Source organism: Schistocerca serialis, chromosome 9 (genome assembly GCF_023864345.2).
Source record: "Schistocerca serialis cubense isolate TAMUIC-IGC-003099 chromosome 9, iqSchSeri2.2, whole genome shotgun sequence".
Taxonomy (NCBI): Eukaryota; Metazoa; Arthropoda; class Insecta; order Orthoptera; family Acrididae; genus Schistocerca; species Schistocerca serialis.
The window spans coordinates 415,924,037-415,948,338 of NC_064646.1; the positions used below are offsets into that span (position 1 = coordinate 415,924,037).

General features: G+C 38.8%; 1 protein-coding gene across 2 annotated transcripts in view; it reads left to right on the top strand.

Moving 5' to 3' along the window:
- LOC126418956 (microprocessor complex subunit DGCR8) overlaps positions 1 to 24,302 on the top strand; it is a 257,886-nt gene that overhangs the window by 52,844 nt on the left and 180,740 nt on the right. For both annotated transcript variants that reach the window (XM_050085999.1, XM_050086000.1), the window contains exons 2-3: positions 22,895 to 23,856; positions 24,046 to 24,150. In XM_050085999.1, coding sequence (XP_049941956.1) covers positions 22,932 to 23,856; positions 24,046 to 24,150 — 1,030 coding nt within the window. In that variant the 5' untranslated portion in view covers positions 22,895 to 22,931. The remainder of the gene's footprint in view (positions 1 to 22,894; positions 23,857 to 24,045; positions 24,151 to 24,302) is intronic.

Here is a 24,302-nt window from a genome sequence, read left to right on the forward strand (position 1 = left end):
TGACCAGGTAAGCTCACCGCACAGTGACTTAGTCATCTCAGTGCACACACAGAGATGAATTGTTGAGCCTTTACAGATGGCATTGTGATAGTTACATGCTCAATTGACAGCACACTGTCTCTATGTGAGCATAAGGCAGTAGTGATCAGCGAGACATCTATGTTTCAGGCAGTCATTTTATGTAAACATGGGTAAATGTAAGGATGAGACAGAGTGGCAAAAAAGGGACCATGTGTTTGGCTGTACGGTGTATGATGTTCCTGGATTTGTTGGTGTTTCATAGTGGACTGTTCAATGTGTCTACAAGCAGTGACGTATGAAATATACAGTGCCATGAAACATATCAGAGTTGTGGTTGGAAAAATATCCTGACTTAGAGAGACCGGAGATCCATTTCATGGCTTGTGAATCAAAATTGCATCCAAACTGATCAGGAATTGCTGCAGGCAACAAATTAATGTCCATCCCGACCTGTTAGCAAGAGAAGATTATGACGAGGACTGCATGCAACTAACATTTGGAATCAGTCACCTTGCAAGAGGCTATGCAAGAGGCTATTACTCACAAAGGCATGTAAAGACGACAGTAACAAAGTTCACTGGGCTGGAAGTATATATGACTAGTTTTCTGAACACTCCTCCACCCTATTATGCTTGATTGGCCTGCAAAATCCCCTGACTTGACCCCAGTGAAAATCTGTGGGACATGGTGGAACAGCGGGAAAAACACCAGCATCGGCATCCTCGCTCGCGATCAGATCCTCAGTGAGTGCCTTAACCATGACGTGGTGTATCAGGACAATCTCATGGACTCTCTTTGTAACTGAATCCAGGCAAATATCAAGCCCAGGAGCAGAATTATACAGTAATAAATGATGCATGTAATGATTCCTCTACGGGTGACTAATTTTTTGTCTGGTGAGCCTATTGTTGAAATACTATTGTGTGCATTGAACCGAACAATTACACAACCTTATGAATAAAATTTATTTAACTGGGGAAGTTTCATCAGATTTTGAAAAGAAATTAAATAATTTCACTTACGAAAAAAAAGTGGTTGGACAGGCTAGGAAATCATCAACCAATCTAACGTCACGTGCACCAAAAACACTCCAGTGAGTACTTTATCAAATAAAGGAATGTAAATTTAAAGTAGATTAGAAGAGGACCAGATTAGATACATTCAAGTATCAATTGCAGCACTGATCTTAACTTTTTCGCAGGCAGTGGGAGGTATTCTTACCACAAACTGTATTTCTGAACAATGTTCATAGAAATACATCAGATCATCTGTGTACATTCCTGGCACCTAGAGATTATTTGCCGCACCAGCTATAGTTTGTCATGAAATGTTTCTTTTTTGCTCTTCATGGACCATGGGAAGAATATATACCACGAAATAATGTTGCTTTTAAGGCCAGTGCGAAGTCTTCTTTACCACCAAAGTAGTTTTTCCATGCAAAGTGGGAAGTATACTTATCACAGAATTAATATTTCTTTTTGTGGACTGTGGGAAATATACCTGCCACCAAAATAACTGTTTTAACATTCATGGGAATATCTCCTACCACCTTTGGATGTGTGTGACATCTTGTGGTAATTCACTATACCAGTCATTAAAAACTGCTACAATGATCAGTTTATTTTGTCACGAGATCACTATTGATGTTATTTGTGATGTCAGGACAATGCTTAATTTCTACAGTATATAATATTATGACTTGTTGCACATTGATACACTGGTAGGAACAAACAGAAAGCACAAAATTTTTAAATCCGGCACATAGCGAGTCTGCTTCTATGGACATTTGGTGCCACCAAATGAATTTCAAAGGTTGAGTAATGGCAACCATAACAGCTCACTAGAAATTAAATGTAGTCAATTGTTCACAATTATAATATGTTAAATTCTACAGCTACATATCTACTCCGCTGGCCACCAAGTGGTGTGTAGCCAAAGTCATATAATTTCTCCCCCCCCCCCCCTCCACCCCACCCCCACCCCCTCCGTTCCACTCGCTGATTGTGTGAGGGAAGAACAACTGTCTGAACACCTCAGTACAAGCTCTAATTTTCCTTACCTTTGAATGGTGATCATTGCGTGATTTGAAAGTTGGTGGTAATAATGTATGCTCTACATCCTTGGTGAAGATCGGATTTTGGAATTTAGTAAACAGCCCCTTCCGTTTAGAGTGTTGTCTATCTGCAAATGTGTCCCACTTCAAATTTTCTATGAGATTTGTAGTGCTCTCACGATGGCTAAATGTACTAGTCACGAATCTTGCTGCTCTTCCTTGGACCTTCTCAATCTCTTGAATCAGACCCAACTGTTAACGGTCTCACACAGACGAACAATACACTAAGACTGGACGAACTAATGTATTGTAAGCAATTTCCTTTGTTGAACAACTGCATCGCTTCAGGATTCTACCAATAAACTGCAATCTAGAATTCATCTTACCTGTTACGTGTGTAATCTGATCGTTCCATTTCAGATAATTTCAAATAATCACACCCGGTTACCTCTTTCAAAGACTGTGCATTTATTTTGTACTCGTACATTAATGGGGATTTTCATTTTGTGATATGCAGTAAGTTACACTTACTAATATTGAGAGATAACTGCCAGTCATTACACCACGCATTTATTTTCTGCAAATCCCCATTGATTTGTTCACAACTTTCGTGTGGTACTACTTTCTTGTAGACTATAGCATCATCAGCAAGCAGTCTAATGCCACTGTCAATATCATTAACCAGATCGTTTATGTAAATCATAAAAATCAGCGGATCTATTACGCTGCCCTGGGGCACACCTGATGTTATGCTTGTTTCTGTTGAAGTCTCCTTATTGAGGATGACATACTGCTCTCTGTCTGTTAGAAAACTTTCTGTCCAACCACACGTCATCGGATAGACCATAAACATGCATTTTTTGGAGCAAGCGACACACGGAACTTAGTTGAATGCCTTTCGAAAGTCAAGGAATATGGCATCAACCTGGGAGCCAGTATCAAGAGCCTGTTGTATATCCTGCACAAAGAGGGCCAGCTGTGTCTCGCATGACTGCCGTATCCTAAAACTGTGCTGGTTTCTGCAGATGAGCTTCTCCGAGTCTAGAAAGATTATTATGTCTGAACACAAAATATGTTCCATGTTTCTACAACAAATCGATGTCAGTGAAATTGGCCGGTAATTATGTGCATCCAATTTTCTACCCGCCTTCTTCCAGTCCCGTGGAACTTTCTGTTGTTCCAATGACCTCTGATAGATGATGGATAAGAATGGTGCTATATTTGTAGCATAGTCAACATAAAATCTTACTAGGATGCCGTCTGGGCCAGATGCCTTCCTGGCATCTAAGGATCTTAACTGTTTTACAATCCCAGATACACTAAATGCTATATCAGCCATCCTTGCATTTGTTTGATAATTGAAAGGGGAATGGTGCTGCAGTCTTCTTCTTTAAACTAGTTTTTGAAAGCTAGGTTTAGAATTTTGGCCTTCTGTTTATCATCATCCATTACATTACCCATACTGTCAGCAAGAGAAGGTATTGAATTATTTGTAGCATTCATAGATTTTACATATAACCAAAATTTTTTGCAGTTATTTTTAGAATCTGCTGATAAAATATTGCTTTCAAATTCGTTAAAAGAATCTCTCATTGATCTTTTGACAGCTGCTTTCATTTCACATCATTTCTATTTGTCAGCAGGACACTGACTAAGTTTATAATAACTACAAAATTCTTTGCTTTCCCAGCAGTTTCCTAAGATATTCATTAATGACACTTTTATTTGCTTTCCTAAACGAGAAAACTCTTCGTTTTTTTTTTTTTTCTTTCTTTTTTCTCTCCAGCTTCCACTGACATCTGACATAGAAGCCACAATGACATTATGGTCGCTAATACCTTCTATATTAACTTCCTCAAAACTGTTTGTCACCAAGATATCTAATTGTTCCCATCTTGAGTTGGTTTTCTAACCAATTGCTCAAGGTTGTATGTTGAGAGTGCTCCTAAAATGACTTCACATGAGTCTTTGCTTCTGCCCCGTGTGATGAAAGTGTAATTTTCCCAGTCAGTGGACGCAGATTAAAGTCTCCACCTATAGCTAATGGATAATTTGGATATTTATTTCCTATGCACTCAAGACTTTCCCTGAAATGTTCCGCGACATTTGTTGTGGATGCTGGTGGTCTATAAAAAAGTCCTAATACAATTGTTACTCCTTGTCTGATTGATAGATTTATCCATACTATTTCACAGTCCGGCCCATTATTGATCTCAACTGTGTTTAAACAGCTTTTAACTGCAATGAACACACCACCATAGCATCAGTCCTATCCTTCCTAAACATTGTCCAACCTGAGTTCAAAATTTCACTGCTATTTGTCTGGTTTCAACCAGCTCTCGGCACCTAATACAATATTGGCATTACTACTATTTATTTCAGAGAGTAACTTGGGGATCTTGCGACAGTCACTTCAACAGTTTACCAACATTGCAGAGTCAGTACAAAAAGTGCACCTACAAAGGAGTTGAAAATAGAAGGGAGATCTAGGAAGAACATTGAAATATGCATTGCATTCTTAGATTCTGATAAGTTTTTGGATGAAGTGGTAAGGATTTTTTTCCACTCTTATGCAATTTGGTATTTACTACAGGGATAGAAAGGTAATTGATTTTCATTGTGTGAAACAAGCTGGGGGCAATCAACTTTGACAAGACAGTGAGAGAGCCAAAGTCAGAAAAGGTGTATGCCAGGATTGTCCATTGTCAACAATATTTATGTTGTATATAAAAGGGCATAAGTTAAGTAAAGAAATATCTAATGTAGGTGTTGATACAGCGTGCCGCTAACATAGCAGTAACAGCTGACTAAACAGGAATTGAGTGCTTAATGAAATGGAACATTTGCTAGCTGATTGGTACGCTTACCGGATAAAAAATTAGTCATCCATAGAAAAATCATTGCAAGCATCATTTAATACCATGTAATTCCACCCCTTGACTTGATAATGGCCTTGATTTGGTTAGGAAGTGAGTCAACAATATTGGCAGGCACTCCACATCCGGGTTAAACAACTTGCTCGCTGAGGATTTAATCATTCAGTTCTGCGAAATAGTGAGGATGCTGATGTTGGCATTTTACCCATCGTTCCAACATGTCCCACAGATTTTATACAGGGCAGGTGATTTTGCAGGCCAGTGAAGATGTAATAGGGTGGGGGAATGTTCAACATAGACACTGGACTCGCATTTGGGAGGACGATGGTTCAATCCCGTGTCCGGCCATCCTGATTTAGGTTTTCCGTGATTTCCCTAAATTGCTCCAGGCAAATGCCGGGATGGTTCCTTTCAAAGGGCACGGCCGACTTCCTTCCCCGTCCTTCCCTAATCCGATGAGACCGATGACCTCGCTGTCTGGTCTCCTTCCCCGAAACAACCAACCAATGTTCAACAAACCGGTCACACATTACAGCTCGATGAACACTTCTGTTGTTATCTTTATGTACATGTGTGAGCAATGGCCTCTTGCGAGGTGACAGCCTCCAAATGTTAATTGCAGTTCCTGTCACAATGTTCTGGGGATGGACCTTCATTCACTACCTGCAGCAATTCCTGTCAAATTTGAAAGTGATTTTAATTCACAAGCTGTGAAACTTACCTCCACTCCCTCTTTGTCAGGTTCTTCTTCCAATCACAATTCTGACGTCATGTTTCATGGCAACATGTGTTACACCACTGCTTCTAGACATATTGAACAGTCTGTTATGAAACATCAACAAATCCAGCAACTTCACACATTATCTAGCTGTGGGAATGGCCAAACATGATTGTTTCCTTTTTCCACTCTGTTACAGTCTTACATTTATCAGTGTTTACTTACAATGTCCAAATGAAACATAATGTCTCACTGATGCTCACGAAGAGGCTATGCAGCATCGGTTGAGCATGTGATTCAATTGCTGTGCCACCTGTAAAGGCTTAACGATTCATCTGTGTATGCATACTGGGGTGACTAACTTTTTGTCTGGTGAGCTTATGTATTTACAAAAAGGATGACCTGGTAATGGTATGCATAGTGAGTAGTCTATGACTATGTTAGAAGGCCAGATGTTAAACTTGGACAAGAAAGTCTTGAAGGGGCAGGCAAATTTTGCTATCTTGAAAATAACACTTCTTAAACAGTAATGAAAAGATACACTGGGATTTATAAAGCCACAAGTGCTGTATGTTGTTTTCTTGCAGTTGCAGATTAATGGAAGTTTAAAAACTGTGTTATTGTTTTAACAAAAAAAAAAGCAGAATCAGTATTAATTTAGTAATGAACAGTATATAAAAAAAGATAAAAAATGTCAACTTTTGGGTATGCAAGATTAAAACTGAGATAGAGAACCATTGTAATGCATTATGGCAATAATAATCCCATTATCCACAGAAATTGTTAAATTTACTGACACAACAAAGAAGTTAGAGATTTTTGCAGCAGTCTGTTGTAGTCGACTGTTTTGTTACTACTGTCTACACTGTATGCACTGGTAGCATTTTCTACTCTGTGTTCATCACACGTTTCTGTGACATGAAGTGCATGTGTTCTTTGTTTTTCTGACATTGTTGCTGTGACAGAAATTGCATCTTCTTTCCACAATATCTGCCTCTTCTGCTGGTTGCAAGTCACAACTAATACATTGAAGATGTACTGGGATGCAGCAAACTCCACACAAACTGTCAATCAGTATTACTATGCAGGCAGAGGTGAATTCGCAAGAAAACATATTGGCTGCTTTGGGGAAGTACTATCTATGAATTTACATGCTGAGCAACTTTTACCAAAATTAAAAGCGAATAAATAAGAAAAAATTACTGGTTGGGTGTAATATAGCTCAGTATTTCTATCCAGGGATGGGATCGATAACCAGTTTATGTGTGTTGAAAATTGGGAATAATTATGGTAAAAGCAGATGATACTTATCACTTTATAAGCACCAATATTTCATTTCTCTAATTTTACGTTATTACATATTATAATAGTATGTCCTTGCCTTGGCTGCTTTCTGGATCCAAAGTATAGATTTTAACAAAGAAACAATTACAGAGAGTTGAAGCAGAAGAAATGAGACTTCTAGGACTTTGGCAGGATACAAATTAGCTCACAAGAAGAATAGTGAGAGAAAAAAGAAGCTCCCAAATTCTAATTATAGTAGAAAAGATCCAACAATGCAGAAAGGAATAGCATGACTATCTAGTATGTAGCCAGATACCAAAGAAAACCTATGAACAGAGACCTGATGGTAGAAGAAGACAGAGTAGAAGATGGTGTGCTTGTTTTCAGAACAGGCAAATCTGCCTAACCCAAAACTATATGTGATGAAGATGTATTGTAAGACTCTGGAAAAATGTGTGGTAAGTTCTTATGGGACCAAACTGCTTACATCATCGGTCCCTAAGCTTATGCACTGTGGTGGCCTGATGTAATGTTAAGCTCTCTCTATACAGCTTAAGGGTTTTCGTGGACTTACTTGTTGAAAAATGCTGGTTCTGCTTTCTTGCAGCGCCGATGTCTTCTGCTAGCACAGGACGCTTCTCCGAAGATTTCACTGCTAGGAAGGGGAAATTTTCGCTCTCTCTCTCTCTCTCTCTCTCTCTCTCTCTCTTCTTGTAATATCATTCAATGCACCAGAACATATTTATTTCCACTTTGTACAAAAAAAACAACTAAACTTTATGACGTAAGCCCACACATTACCGGGCACCCAGAATCAGTTACGTACACATTTTTGAACACAATTAATACATAAGCTTTTATTGTGGCTGACTATCCACGTCCAGTCCACGTACTCTCAACAGCAGTTCAATGTCTAATAAACAGTCACTATTTCGAGTCTCTCCATTTGTTTTTCAACAATACAAAGCTACATTACTCCGGACCGTATTTGTTTATTCTTGGCAGGTTGTGCTGAACACTTGCCAGTGCCGACGAATTATCTCCCTTCCAATTTCGCCTGCACGAACAATGAATGGGTGCAGTATCCCATGCTCATCCTTACGCCCTGCTTTAAAATAACGCATGTTCGAAATGGCTGGTACACAAGTGTCTCCAGACTTTCATAAAATTCTGGTGGCACTACGTATCCCTCCCCTTAGCTCGAAAACTTGTTATTTTGCACACAACATATATTTTAATAATTTTTTTTCTTAACACTTATCTTGTTATTTTGTACTACATAAAAACATTAGGTTCAAAAACTCTCTTCCATCTCCAGTATTTCATTAAGCTGTTGGTAATATCTTTCATAGACATAGTAGTATGATAAGCTAATAGTACAACAAGTATTAGCTATTTCCAATAGATTTATCTACTCTTGCTTCCAGGATTGAGCCAAAATAAATCCCTCCCCTTAACCAGTTTCAAAGTTCACGCGTTATTCTGAGTCGAGTCTTTTTCAGAAGCTGTTGCAATGATAACCACTGGTTTTCCGGGTCTGAAAAAAATTAGTTGTACTAGGGGTTTTCTCTTTTTTTCTATCTCCTCGCACAGGACTTGTCTTTTCTATTTAAAAAAAATTTAGAATTCGAATTTACCAGGAGAAACTATCCACTACAATCTCAGGTCATATACCACCCTTTCCCTTTGGGTTCCACTCTATGTAAGGGTTGATGCTATGAAAACATCTTCTTCCTCATCCATGGGCAGGTACGCCCCTTTCATTTATACTAAACTATGGTACAGGTCAATCCCCTTTTTGGTGCCCCTGCCCGTGCAGTATAGGCAGCCTCCTCTGGGACTGCCTACCTGCCTCTCTCTCTCTCCTTTCATCTATATTGGATGTGCCCTCCCTATCTTCTCTAACAGTGATTCATAGTCTTGCCTCTTTCGTACTCTTCTGCACACTATTTTATTTAAAATTTCCTGGTAAAATTTCTATCTACCTCTCCTTTCCTCCTCTTGAGTCCTTCCGCCTGCCTGCTTAAATTCTTCGCTTGTTCATTGCTTACAGCTCACTTATATAGCCATAATAATTAAATATGTTTCGTCCATGGTTGTAACTTTATTTATTTTCTTCAGGCTATTCGGTCTGCACAACCCTATTATTCATCAGAAACTTATTTGACTCGATACCTCCATCTTAATATCTGTACTACTATACCTATGAACACAGGTGGATATACACTTCGTCCCCCCTTGTTCCTTTAGCTTAAGCTTACTATACCATTTCACTTGAGATGTGCAACCCTCATTACTTAGCATTACTCTTGTACTTCCCTTGCTGGATATTCTGTTGTTATAAAATTGATCGCGAAAACTACCCCAGGTCCTTCTGTACGTTGTAGATCTTTCATCTTTCGAGGTAGTCGTGACAAAGCATTGGGTACTATATTCTCTGATCCTTTTATATATTGTATTTTAATATCATATTCTTGTAAAAACAACATCCACCTCATTAGTCTACTGTGTAATAATCTATTACTCATTAGGGATGACAAAGCCTGATGGTCGGTATAAATGTAGATTTCCGAACCCCATATTAAAGTTTGGAACTTTTGTATACTCCACACTATCGCTAGCAATTCTTTCTTGGTAGCAGTATAATTTCATTCATGCTTATTTAAGCTTCGACTAATAAACGCTATAGGTCTATGATCATAGGTTTCTATCCCCCATTCCCCTTGGAATAATTCTGCTGCAATACCGTAATCTGAGGCATCAGTTGCTATCTTAAAAGGTTCATTCATTACGGGATGTTGTAAGATAGGCGCATTTACTAAAGCTTGTTTTAGTTTGTCAAAAGCTTTTTAGGTCCCTTGGTCCATTCCATGATATACCTTTACGTAATAATCTTAATAGTCTAGGGTCGTTCATTTCTTGGCTTTGCACATAGCGTCGATAATAACCTGCCATCCCCAGAGACCCTTTTAGTTGTTTAACGTTTTGAGGAGATGGACAGTTTTTAATAGCCTCGATTCTCTCGGGGTCTGGTTTAATGCCTTTTACTCCCACGATGTGTCCTAAAAATAGTAATTCCTGCCTTGCAAAGTGAGATTTGCTTAACTTTAAGGTGATACCCTTTTTCCTTAAATCGCTCCAAAGTTTTTTTCAATGTCCTACAATGTTCTTCCCAAGTAGGTGAAATAATCAAGATGTCATCCACATAAATAACTAGTTCTTTCAATAACTCTCGTCCAATAGCCTTATCAAGTTCTCTTATAAATACCGATGCTGATATATTTTGTGCAAAAGGTAGTACATTTAAGTGGTAAGATTTTCCGTCGAACAAAAAAGCAGTATACTTTTTTGAATCGGGATGTAACCGGATTTGCCAGTACCCAGCCGTCAGATCAATGGAGCTAAAATACTGGGCATCCTTAAATTTAGTTAATAATTCATCTATATTAACCGGACGATCTCTTTCGGTTTCAATATGACGGTTGAGAGTGCGTGCATCTAGCACCAATCTCTCCACCTGTAGCTTTTTTCAGTACTACTAAGGGATTATTGTAGACACTCATACTCCTTTCTATTATATCTTGATCAATCATTTTATTACTCTCCTCCCTAACCGCTTCTTGAAGACTTATAGATATAGGGTATGGTTTGAAAAAAAAAAAAAAAAAAAAAAAACAAACGGAGTCTCGTCCTTAATCTTAAATTTGCAAACATAATCGCTAACGATACCCGGATTCTCTGAAAATACTGAATGGTATTTAGACAAAATTTTCACTAAATCCATTTGTTGTTCGATATTTAACACTTCAGATTCACTTACCTTCTTGTGAAAGTCGTCTTGTGGACTTACACTCTCACAGTATTAGTTAACATTATCTCTGGAGACAACTGAGCTGACGCGGTTAATTGTAATCTTTGGTGTTCAGATGTTTGTTTATACACATCGCTGTCCGTCACAAACTTAATGCAATGTTTATTCTCGGGCTCCCCCACATAGATACAGTTCTCGTCGAAATTTAGTATAACATTAAAATCGGTTAACCAGTCTAAACCAAACAATACGTCTCTATGTCTTCCACTACTAGCAAAGGTTGTCGAAACGTCATATCACTTATACGGCAGTGTGCCAAGGTTTCGTATTTAACAACCTTACTCTTCTTTCCAGTTATACCAACTATGTATACCCCATTTACTGGTAAAACAGGTAAATTAATTTTAGTTTTTAATGTATTAAAGTATTCCTTAGAAATAAGTGATACTACACTGCCAGAATCGATGAATATGTCTAATTTGTGGTTTTCTATCTCCTGTTATAATACGTTGTGGTGGCGTAGTTATTTTGTTCGTTTCGTCCAGCAGTAGCCACTCCTTGGTAGGTACTTTATGCATAGAGGAAACCTGTACCCTCTTATTTAGGCCTCTCAATGTATTTTGACGACCTGGACGCCGGCCCTGGGTCCAGATCTCTCCACGTTTTCCTCATGGGTAGCAACCACGGCACGATTTCCAAACGTTGGAACTGCGTTACCCCCTGTTCCACAGCTGTTGCTGGGCACGAATTCCTGCGTAGTTACAGGACCGAGGTTGGACGGTAATGGTCCTCGTGAGCAACCCCCTTTATTTACATTCCTGCTAGGTCGGTGGACTCGGGCAAGATTGGATTCATAAGGCTTTGACTGGTTATTGTGATTCATATTATTCCTTCTAAAATTCGGATTTTCTTGCGCGTGCAAGTTCTCGTTCCTGCCTTTATTGATTGCATCGAGTGCATCAACAAAGGATAACAGTTCCTCCACCGTTTTCCACCCACTGCATAGTATATTTTTTCTAGCACAAGTAGGTAGACGTCTTATTAAAATTCTAACTAATCCCTCTTCTTCCATTGGTCGATCTAAATATTTCGCCCTTGTCAAATGCCTGTCGAAATACTTGCGCATCGTACCCCAGGCATTACTATAGTATTTAGGATCCCACAAATCTGAAATCAACTTCTCTTGTGCACTTGAAGACCAGTATTTTTACTTAAACTTTCTCAGGATGTGAAATTTTCAATATTTACTGTGCCCCATTCTGAAGCTTCACCCTCCAAATAACCTACCGCAAACTCTCTTTTCTTAGCGTCCTCCCAACTTTTAGGTATGTTTTGGTTAAACCGTTTTAAGAAATGGATGGTGTGTACCTCCCCATGTGGTTTGAATTTAGGAAACTGGCTCGACAAGCCTGAATTTGATCCCCATTGCAAATCAGTTATCATGTCCTTATTTAATATAATATTTTGGGAAACTGTGCCTTTCTCTAGTTTCTCCTGCATAAGCTTGAATTTTTTCCTCAACGTTTCTAAGTTTTTCTTGGTGTTATCTAAATCGGAAGTTACTATAGGCGAAGAGATATCAACACTTAGTTTCTCTTCAACCCTTCGCCCTATTAATTCTTCTACTTGTTCTTATAAACCATTCAAATTTATAAGCTCTGCAGTCATTAACTTTTCTTTGAAGTTCTATTCTACGGTTTCCACCCGCGATGTGACCCGTGAAATTTGCGCCTGTACTAGGGGGAGCAACTTATCTTGTTTCTGGACATTGGTTTTTAGCGTAGTTAATTCTCGTTCGACCACATCAAATGTAACATTACATACATTTTTGAAAGAGTCGTATTTTTCGTTAAATTGTTTCCAAATTACTACATTTACAGTCTACATCATATTCTAATTTTTGAACTAAACCTTTTAGATTAGGTTCATTTCTTTGTTCTAAATCCTTAAATAAAATGTGTGTTCGCTCAGGGAATCGGACAATTCTTTTTTCCATTCTTGCATTTGATTACTTAGGATATTAACTTGAGCCTCTAGTTTTTTGTTTTTCAAATCTAACTTAGAGTTTAATTCTGCCTTCAGTTCTTCCTTTTTTGTGTTCTGTGATTCAAACTGCGTTTTGATAAACCTCATTAATTCGCCTAAATCTGACCCCTGTTTTTCAATTCCCATAGCCCCAACAGACTCTACTGATTGATGTTCCTTTTCCACTGTGTTTTGTTTGCTTTTAATCTAGTTATCATTAAAAGTACATTCGCTTATTTCCACAACCCGCCCACACTTCACAAACAATCAAAGGTCAGCAGTAGCTCACCCGGGGTCGGTGGAAGGCGGCGTCGGCACCGGTGTACGGCAGCGTCGGCTTTTGTGGACGGCGGCGTCGGCGTTGGTGTGATGCTACGTCGGCGTTGGTGCACGGCGGCGTCAGCGTCGATGAACGGCGGCGTCGGTTTTTGTGGACGGCTGCGTCGGCGTTGGAGTGATGCTATCTCGGCGTTGGTGTGATGCTACGTCGGTGTTGGTTACGGGGGCGTCGGCGTAGTTGGTAGACGGCGGCGTCGGCGTAGGTGGTAGACGTCGGCGTAGGTAGACGGCGACGTCGGCGATTTGAGACTTAACTGCAGCGTGGTGCGATTTTCTTGATTCTCTTAATCATTTCACTCCCAACTGTTTTTTTTTTTAAATATTTACCCTTTATTCTCAGGTCCTTTCTTTACGGTCGCACGTTCTTGCGGTGGTCCGGTGTAATGTTACGCTATCTCTATACAGCTTAAGCGTTTTCGTGGACTTACTTGTTGAAGAAGAATGTTGGTTCTGCTTTCTTACAGCGCTGATGTCTTCTGCTAGCACCGGACGCTTCTCCGAATATTTCACTGCTAGGAAGGGGAAATTTTCACTCTATCTCTCTCTCGGTTCTTATTTAAAAAATACTCTACTCTTGGAATATCATTCAATGCACCAGAACATATTTATTTCCACTTTGTACAAAAAAACAACTAAACTTTATGGCGTAAGCCCACACATTACTGGGCACTTAGAATCAGTTAATTACACATTTTTGAGCACAATGAATACATAAGCTTTTATCGTGGCTGACCATCCACATCCAGTCCATGTACTCTCAACAGCAGTCCAATGTCTAATAAACAGTCACTATTTTGAGTCTCTCCATTTGTTTTTCAACAATACAAAGATACATTATTCTTTGCAGCCGCCCACGGAGCTTCCGGGCCGTATTTGTTTGTTCTTGGCAGGTCGCACTGAACACTTGCCAGCACTGTCGAATTATCTCCTTTCCAGTTTCGCCTGCACAAACAATAAATGGGTACAGTATCCCATGCTCATCCTGCTTTAAAATAACGCGTGTTGAAACGGCTGTGACACAAGTGCCTCCAGACTTTCATAAAATTCTGAGGGCACTACAGCACTACTTCATCTAACTTACACTAAGAACAACACACACACACACCCATCCCCGAGGGAGGACTCGAACCTCTGACGAGGGAAGCCGTGGGAACCGTGACAAAACGCCTCAGACCGCGTGTCTACCCTGTGCAGCAGACTTTGGAAAGTTTGTTTTATGAGTATGTACACCACTTTATCAGTAGGCAGTGCCATTTGTTTTAGCTCCTCTGACAGTGTGCTATTGTGTAGGGCTTTCAGTGTGTACCAGGATTTCCCCCCCCCCCCCCCTCCCCCCTCTCCCAACCACCACTGAAGTTACAATTGAAGGTTTATGACTGCCTCTCATGTATCCTTGATTCCTGTAGCTCTTCTGGCATCAACCTTTGCTAGTCACTGATCTTCACCTGTATACTCCGTTCCCTACTCCCCTTGCAGCACTACATAGACTTCTGTTCCACCAAAGCACCTAACTAATCTTTCTCCCCTCTTCTACCTCTCTTTCTATCACTGCCCCACCCACCCCCTCCCTGCTGATATCATGACTGCACCCAGCAGCACTATCTTGTCCCCACCACATCCCTGCATGCTCCCTTCCCATCTCAGTCCCAGTGTTAACCTCACCAGTCAGGCACAGTTGCTCACAGTCTGCCATCAGAGGCCAGAGACAGTGATTTTGTGTGCGTGCCTGCGCGCCTGCATGTGTGCGTGTTACTCTTGGGTGAATGCGTGTGCATTTTCTACTTTAGAAGAATGCCTTGTGGCCAAAATCTCTCATATGACAGTCTTTTGACCTAAGCGACTTACAAGTTATAGAAGTTGTTGGAGTCCAATTGTTTGGAATAAATGAGTAAATGATTGACATTACATTGTTTCTGGTGAAAATAAGTTTTCAGGATGGTGATGGTGTATACCCTTCTTGCACAAGGCATCAGTAATGAATACCAGTGTTCAAAGATCAACATTTGGTGACTGTGAATGCCAAATATTGAAAAGAACTGTTTCAAAGAACCATGGGCCTGAAGTGACACATATCAGTACTCAAACAGCCTCGTTTCTACCAGCCAAATCTGAAATATATTGCACAACCTGGACTTTTGCGGAAATGTTATTTGTCACTACCAAGCATGTGTTAAGACAACCAAGCTCCTGCAATATGGGCCACTGATGACTAGAAGGGAATAAGGTTATACAGTGATTTATTCCTCACTTGTTTTCAATAAAAGGTCAGTTTTTATTTTCAGTAGGTGCTGAAAAAAATTTTGTTGTGATACAAATTCTTCTGATAAGTATTGGGGTGGTTCTGTTAAGGTCCTCTGAGGTCAACTTAAAGCCAAGAATTATGTGGTCATTTTTGTTCAGTAAATGTATGAGGTGCTACCCAAAATATCTAAAAATTTCGTTGTAAAAATCAGAGAACGATACTTCTGGCCTAATGTAATCCGTTGCCTTCAACGTAGTCACCTGTGGCACATACACAATGATCCCAGCTCTGTTCACATTTATGGAAGTGCTACTGGAAGTCCGCAGGGTGAAAAGTGCTCAGGACTCATTGCAATTCCACTTGAATGCTGTCAGCAGAGTCAAAACATCACTCTTTCAATGCGGTTCTCATCTTTGGAAACAGGCAGAAGTAGCATGGGGCTATGTCTTAAGAGTAGAGAGTGTGGGAGCTGTTGCCATGTTGTTTGCTGATGTGCTGTGATGGTGTACCAGCCAGTCTTTCTTTTTCGACTACTCTGGCCATTTGCACCGAACACTTTCCTTCTGTTGCATCAAAAACTCACAGTAAAACTGCCTGTGGACAGTCTGACCAAGTGGAATAAACTTATGCACTATTCCACGAACATCAGAAAAATTATCAGCATTGAAGTCACGTTGTTGCAACTTGTTGAGCATTTGTAGGCCTTGGAGAAGATGGTATTTTTCATTGTGATGATTGCTGCTTCATTTCAAGATCATAACCATAGACCGAAGATTCGTCACCTCTTATGACTCTGAATAAGAATTTTGGACACACTTGTGCTTTTTGTTGCAACTCAGTGCACGTCTGGATCCTGAGGTTTGTTGGTTGATGCTGAGAGGGACAGATTGCTGCAATTCATCTCATGTTCAGTTCATCGGCTAGAATTCATTGATAGGTAGCGTACTACAACAGCCTAAGACTATTATAAACACCACAGATTGTGTGCCTTCAGTTGTTGTGAATCATGTCATGCCCTTTCATGATCATTTCCAGTGTTGCACATGTTGACAATCGCCCCAAATGTTTGTCGTCTTCCACAGATTCTCACCCTTCTTTGAAGCGTTTGACCCACTGATATGTTCTTGCTTGACTAAGTGCTCTCTTACCAGATGCCTTTGTCGGCATGTGGTGTGTTTCAGGTGCAGTTTCTTAAACTTGAAACAGTTTGATACAAAACCATTGCATCTGTCATGCTATCCATTTCACAATTCGCAGAAGCACTGAAATACACCCTGAAATCCACCTCTACAACTCTTAACTGCCTGTGCCAAAATAGATACAACTTTGTTCTGCAGTAGCTGAAACGTATACCTCGGGACATCTTGTGGCACAATTTCTTACTGCTACTGGTTTGACCAGTACAATCAAATTCTCAGATATTTTGGGTAGCACCTTGTAGTCTTTAGTGCAGAAGTTTCACAAAGATATTTTCTAACATGGCAATGTGCAGTAGGTCAGTTCCTACTGGTGTCTTGGTTCAAATGGGTGTTTTTGAACAAGAAGATATTTGGAATGTCTTCTCGACTATATAGTCCTAAAACATTCATATTAGTAAACAACTGTGATTGGCTTTTCAACAGGAGTTTTCAGTGCTTCATTTTTACTGTTAACTATGTTGGCACTGTGTGATGTACTATGTCATGTATGGTACAAAATGCCACTAGATACAATTCACAAGTATTATATGCCCATTTAATGGTAAATCCCGGCTATATAAGAACCTAAATTGGTCTCACACCATATTGATAATGTTCATTTAGCGACCATAGTGACTTTGGGTTTACGTTTGTGGTACGAAGATAACATAATGTATTAGTCATGTGAACATTAATGTATATATCTGAATATAGCCTAATGTCTTTTAAAAAATTTGAGGAATTATTCTTATCTTCGTACAGAAATATTTACTAATTATTGTTTTCTGGCTTTTACACTGTAGTTTTTCACATTACTCTTAATCAGTTTCATTCTTATTAAATTCAGGACAAGTGTCTGTGTATTGTTCTTCAGTCTATTGTCAGAGATCAGCCTAAATCTTTTGAATAATATTGAAGTTCTCTTTTTTAATTGTATTATTTTTTTAAATAGGATTTTTTTTTACAATTTTATATTGACAAGGATATGAGACATTGGCAGGAGAAAGTATTAAATATTGCGCTTCTCTGTTTACCTCTGTTTATTCTTTCTGTTGAACATGTTACTTGAAATGGTTAGATTTTGGATTGATTTTAGAGTAGTAATATACTGTCAGATTAAAATTATGTTCAGACTGAGACTTTAACCTGGAATCTTGCCTGTCAGTATCAGTACATTTACAAAATGAGCTATTCAGGTAATTAGTAACCATTCTCACAGCCTTACATCTACCATTACCTCTTTCCTATCTCCCAGAAGTTCTCATGCTTACCTTACAGGACTAGTACTTCCAGAAGAAAGGATATTGCAAATAAATGGCTAGCCACTGCCTGGGGAATTGTTTCCAGATGGAATCTCTCACTTGGCAGCAGAATGTGCTATCATTTGAAACTTATTGGCAGATTAAACCTTTTTGCCTGACTGGGGACTTTAATCTGGAATTTTGCCTTTCACTGGCAATGCTCATGAGGTATCCAGGTTTAATACATGACCAAGTTTTAATTTTAATCTGCCATGCGTTAAAATACATGTATGGCTCCTGTGAAATTGCTGAACATAATTGTCTGTTCTGCATCATTATGCACCATATTGATGCCAAGGACAATGGAGTAGAAGCTTCGAGAAGATGTGAGCAGGAGATACTTAAAAAAGAAAGCAAAAAGTGCTAAAGAATGAGCCAGGAAATTTTGAAGAAGAGTGGGATCTATTCAAAATATCAGTAGTCAGCAGTGCTTATACGGACTAACGAAAGGAAAATTATAGGAAAAAGGAATCACTTAGTTAAACAAAAGAATACAGAATATTATTTGAGACTGATCAATGGCAAAGATATAAAAAAGTAAAAAATTATGTTTATCAGGTTGGATTAAAAAATAGCCACACTTTATCAAGAATACAGTGATAAGAAACTTTGAGAGGGTTATGAAAGGTGTAAGAGGACTTTGGTATACTTTGTCAGAAAATTGGAGTAACAATAGGTGAAATCAAAAAATACTTTAAGGCATGTTGAAAAGTATGAAATGGAAGGTAAATGATGGAGGCAGTTGAAACAGAAGGAGTTACCATTGTCAGAGACATAGAATTGTTAAGAGAAGACATTATTTATTTTGAAAACATATTAAATGCAGAGGAGAAGGAAGACCATGGTCCCACAGTCACAGACCTTGAGAAAGGACGACCACCAATTACCTAGACAGAACAGAAAATGCTCTGAAACAAATGGAAAGAGAGAAAAAGAGAGAAATCTTCCAGAGGTAAGAAGACTATAGTTATGATAAAAGCAGCGAAGAATCAACATAACACATTGGTTCCACTGGATCATGGGAACTGTATAGGGAGGAAATGGGGTACCCAGTGACTGGTAAAAGGGAATTACAATACTGTTTCTTAAAGGAATAGTGTACCAACTATACCACCTTGTCTAAAGATCTAGGAAATGATTCTGGAAAAGGGTTTGAGAGTTGTCATAGAATCTCAATTTGAAGAACAACATGGATTTGGGACTAACAAAGGACGTTACTTTTGCAGTCAGACAAATAATTAAAAAATATAGAGGTTGGAAAATACCTGATAATAATGTAATATGATAGGATGCTGAGATGTAAAATATGGAACTGGCTGGAAAAATGGAATCTCCGCAACTCTAATTACCAAAATTCATATACCATACATCAACCGAGAATACAAGATGGACAGTCAAAGTAGTTTGGAACAGAGGGCTATGCAACAGGGTGGTTCCCTTTCGTGATTCCTCTGAATCACACTCGTGGGCATCGAAATGAAAGACATCACATGAGTGAAAAAAGAAGACCTAAATGTTCTCATATTTGTGGATGTCACCATTTAAAGTGAAACTACCATGGAGGCACAGAGGCAAATGGAACTGTGGAACACAAAGTTCAGAGTTAGTGTTAACAATGAGGAAAAACAAAACAGAAGTGATTCAAATTAGTACAGTACCTGCTCCATCTAATGTGTTTTTGGAGGAGAAGATCATTAAGAATGTGAAAATTTTCACTAATCTTAGTAGTATTGAGGCAAGTGATGGTGTGCCAATCTCGAGGTCTGGCAAGGGTAACCAACGATCAAAGTTCTTCACTGTAGTATGAAGACTTGAGTGGGACAAGGATGTTCCTCTAATATTGCTCAAAACTTTCTTTCCACCCATTATGCCCTATAGTTGTAACCCAAAGTCAGATGTAGGCTTGAGGATTGAAATCCCTATGGTTTGCCCTACAAATGACAAGGAGAGACAAGATCAGAAACGAGTACATAACAAGAGACCTGCAAGTGAAAGTGACCATAGAGGAAAGGCCGAATACAGTGAGACTGTAGAGGTTTGGTCACACAAAGTGGATGCAACCTAACCAAATTTCCCATTGGTACTTGGAAAGGAACATGTTAGGATGAAGGTAGATGTCCAAGAAAGAGGTGGTTGCATCAAATTAAAGTAATACTTGAAAGGAAAGGCTTCAGATACCATGATGATGGAGGATATGTGTCATTAAAGAAACAGATGCATGGAAGTAGATCAAAACCATGCTGCTCAACATTCTGGAAGGATTCCCTGATGATTTTGTTTATGCAGTGACTTGCACTTCTGTAGTCTTTACATTCATTAACCTCCAAACGTCGATTACACACTCACAGTTTTACTGATAAATGAACTTGATGGGTGATGGAACATACACACATCCATATTTTAAAATCATTTTCATCATCTATTAGCCATATAAGTTGGGTTAGCTTCTCGTGTAAGTCATTTCTGTGTATTGTTCACAACAATGGTTGTAAGATGTGCTCTGCTCATTTAAAATAACTGGAAATAAAGTATGTTGAGGGTGACGTGGGGCTGATGCACTTTTTAAACCCAACAAGCACTGTCTGTCTCACACACTTTTTGTGATTCGCTGTTTATCAGTTATCTTGTTCTTTCATTGCCCTCCAGTCTTAGAACTAATGACAAATTTTCTGTGCCAGGTGAGGTCCTATTATCTTTTAGGTAAGATGCGGAATTTTTGGAAGATTATTCATACATTTTTCTCATTATGTACATGTTAATTTGGGTGTTACTTGGAACTCTAAGTAATTGGTTCCATATTCGTATATTGACTTTATAATAAAGCACCAATATCTAAAACACACACACACACACACACACACACACACACACACACACACACACACACACACCTGATCTTGTAATCTGTAGAATTTAGAACTGTAGGATCCCCTATATGTGTGCTACACATCAGAGACTGCTACCCAGATAGCTGACTGTGTGTGGGGTGCACACAAGGGATTTTTAGCTTAGGTGACTCTCCATCCAGAGTGCATGTTGCAAAAAATGCTTCCTTGTGGTTAACTGCCAAAACATTTGCAACTGAGTACTGGAGTTTGAAGTGCTACTAAAATGCAGTGACTCTTATGTAATACTAGGTACAGAAAGCTGGCTGATATCTGAAAGTGGTAGTAATGAGATTTTTGGGGAAAATGTATGTGTTTATTGAAAGACTAGGCTAATGGGAAATGGAGATGGTGTATTTGTTGCAGTAGACGAGAAACTCAAATCCACCAAGATAGAAATGTAAGCTGCATGTGAGTTTGGTTTGGCAAAATACTGAATCAGGGTCGTCATAAAATTGTGACTCACCTCCTGATATAATGAAAACTTTACAGAAAACTGCCTTTTGCTTGTATAGTAAGTTCCCTAGTCATCATTGGAGTTGTCAGCCATCCAACAGTCAACTGGCAAAATTACAGTTTTGTTAGTGGAGTGTGTGACAGGACATCTTGTGAAACATTACTAAATGCCTTCTCTGAAAGCTACTTAGAACAGACAGCTTGGAACACACTCAAATTGGAAATATTTTAGAGCTGATGGCAGCAAGTAGACCTGAACTCTTTGAGGATGTCCGCATCAAAACTAGTTTCAATGACTATGATGCGATTGTGGCAACAACCAATGTACCAAGGACAACTAAAATAAGCAGAAAGATAGATATGTTCAGTGAACTACATAAAAAATCAGTAGTGTCATATCTCAGTGAGGAATTTGAAACATTCATCACAGGGCAGGAGCACGTGGAAGAACTATGGCTCAAGCTTAAAAGAAGAGAATGACATACTCCATGCCTACCAGCTGGATTCTGAAAACATCGGTCATGTGAAACCCAATTCTCACTTTTCTCACGACATACTGACAAGCTCTGGATCATAGCAGACAGGTAGATGCAGTATATCTTAATTTCTTAAGTATTGGACTCGTTACCACAACTAAGCTTATTGTCTAAAGTACAATCATAAGGGCTATCATACTCATTTTGTGACTGGATTGAATACTTTTTGGTAGGGAGGACACAGCGTGTTACCTTGGATGGAGTGTCATCATCAAATGTAAAAGTAAATTCGGGTTTACCTCAGGGAAGTGTGTCTTGATCCTTGCTGTTCGTGTTGCATATTAGATACCTTGCAGACAATATTGGTAGTAAGCTAAGACATTTTGCAAATGATGCTGTTATCTATAGTGATGTATGTACTATCTGAAAGAAGCTGCATAAATATTCAATCAGATCTTGATAAGATTTCAAAGTGGTGCAGAGACTCTTAAAATGCAATCAGTCTACAAAGGACCATGTGACCCATTCTGGAATATTGTCAAAGTGTATGGGATCCATGCCAAATAGGACTAATGGGGGATATTGAACTTTCTCAGAGAAGGCTGTCACAGACGGTCACAGGTTTGTGTGACCGGTGGGAGAAAGTCACAGAGATGCTGAAGAAACTGAACTAGCAGACTCTTGAAGATACGTGCAGACTGTCCCAAGAAAGCCTACTTACAAAGTTAAAAAAAAAAAACCAGCTTTACATAATGACTCTAGGAATATATTACAACCCCCAATTATTGTTCACATTGGAATTGTGAGGACAAGATTAGATTAATTACAACACACAGAGGCATTTAAACAAACATTCTTCCCATGCTCAATATCTGAATGGAGCACAAAGAAAACCTAATAACTGGTACAATAGGATGTACCATCTGCCATGCACTCTCATCAGTTTTTAGAGTATAGATGTAGATATGACTCCTAATTTTTTACTGTATCTTGTAGCTTTTTTTGTGCGTGACATAGTTTTTTTAGTTTTTAATTTTTTTGTCTGTAACTGAAAGATCCCTAACTGTAAGCTCTTGCTTATATTTTCATTGATCTATTTGGAACCTCTGCTCTTGCTAATATGTTAATTTCATTTGTAGATTTGTATATGTAATTTTTAAACATTCATGATGCTGTTTTATTGATTGTGCTGAACACATTTATTATCTTGTGTTATTCCTCTGTTTCAGTATTATTTAACAAGATTCTCTATTAAAGGTAGTCAAAATGGTGCGACAAAAACGTAAACACTCAACAGACAGTACAGGTAGCTGTGATGATAGTAGAAAGTGTCCACATTTGACCAATTTAATGTTACCAGTAGGTCAAGAGGTTGTGATTAAGAGTGAGCCCATTGATGCACCTGCAGAGGAAAGTCCCACATATCCGAGCAGTGATGTTGATGACGATGCTGGAATTGATGTAGATGAATCAGAATTTTATAAACACCTTAAAATGGAATTGGACAGTGAAAATGGGAGTAGTAGCAGAGATTCCTGGGATGAGAGAATAGCAGACAGCAGAAATATTAGTAATGAGAAAAAGGAAGGGCAACAGTCTCAGTGTGAAAGCAGTCCATCTGAGGAAACAACTGTTGATAATAACAAGATGATGAAGGAATTGACATTACAAAGGAAAGACAGTGTAGGAACAAAGACTGTAACTCAGGTTAATGAAAACATTAGTAATGCAGAGGACAGTGTTGAGTCACAAGTGTGTACTAACACTGTCACTCAAAATGGGAATGAACATTGTACTGAAGAAAGTGATTCCACAAAGGAGATAAATATTTCTAGTGAAAATCTTACTGCAGGCAGGGAAAGAGAGAGTGTGGCACGCGAAATGAACCGTGTAGTAGCAGAAGAAAGTGAGTGCCACAAAGAAATAGAGGAAAGTATAAGTCATACAATAGTAGAAGAAAGTGGAGATGAAAGAAATGACGATGATGAACATGATGGTACCCAAGAAAGTGATCAACAACAAGGCAGGGACTCTTCCTGTGCTGGAGATGAATCCATGGCATTACGAGAGTTTGATGTCCTGGATGAATTTGACCATAATGATGAAGAGGACGATGACCAGGATGATTATAACCAATCGGATGATGATTCAGATGTACCTGATGAAGAAATAGAAGCTATGTTAGAGGAAGGTAAGCTGTAAGTATAAGTATTTCTGTAATACATGTTGTGCCCTTTGATTTAATAGCAGAACACATTGCAGTAAAAAAAGTTCAATAGTGTTCTAGAGTTAATTATATCACTAATGGAGGCTTACAGTGCCGAGTGATTCTGTAATATATTTTCCTTGTTACTGTCATCTGTACTGAATTACATTTTAGGTCTACCAGAAGAATTCAAGAAGAAGGCTAAAAATGGAGAGAATGGAGAAAATGGGGAGAACGGTGAACCAACATTCAAAGAAAGGAAAAAAGTTGTTTTAGAAGGTATTGTGTTTTACCTTATGAATAAATTTTTATATATTTTGCACTGCTTGGACATAATTATCTAATCCAACACAGGAGTAAAAAAGTAAATTGTTACTTCTAAATTTAAATTAGGTTTTAAAGTTGGGGTGCATTCCACCAGTCCCACATAC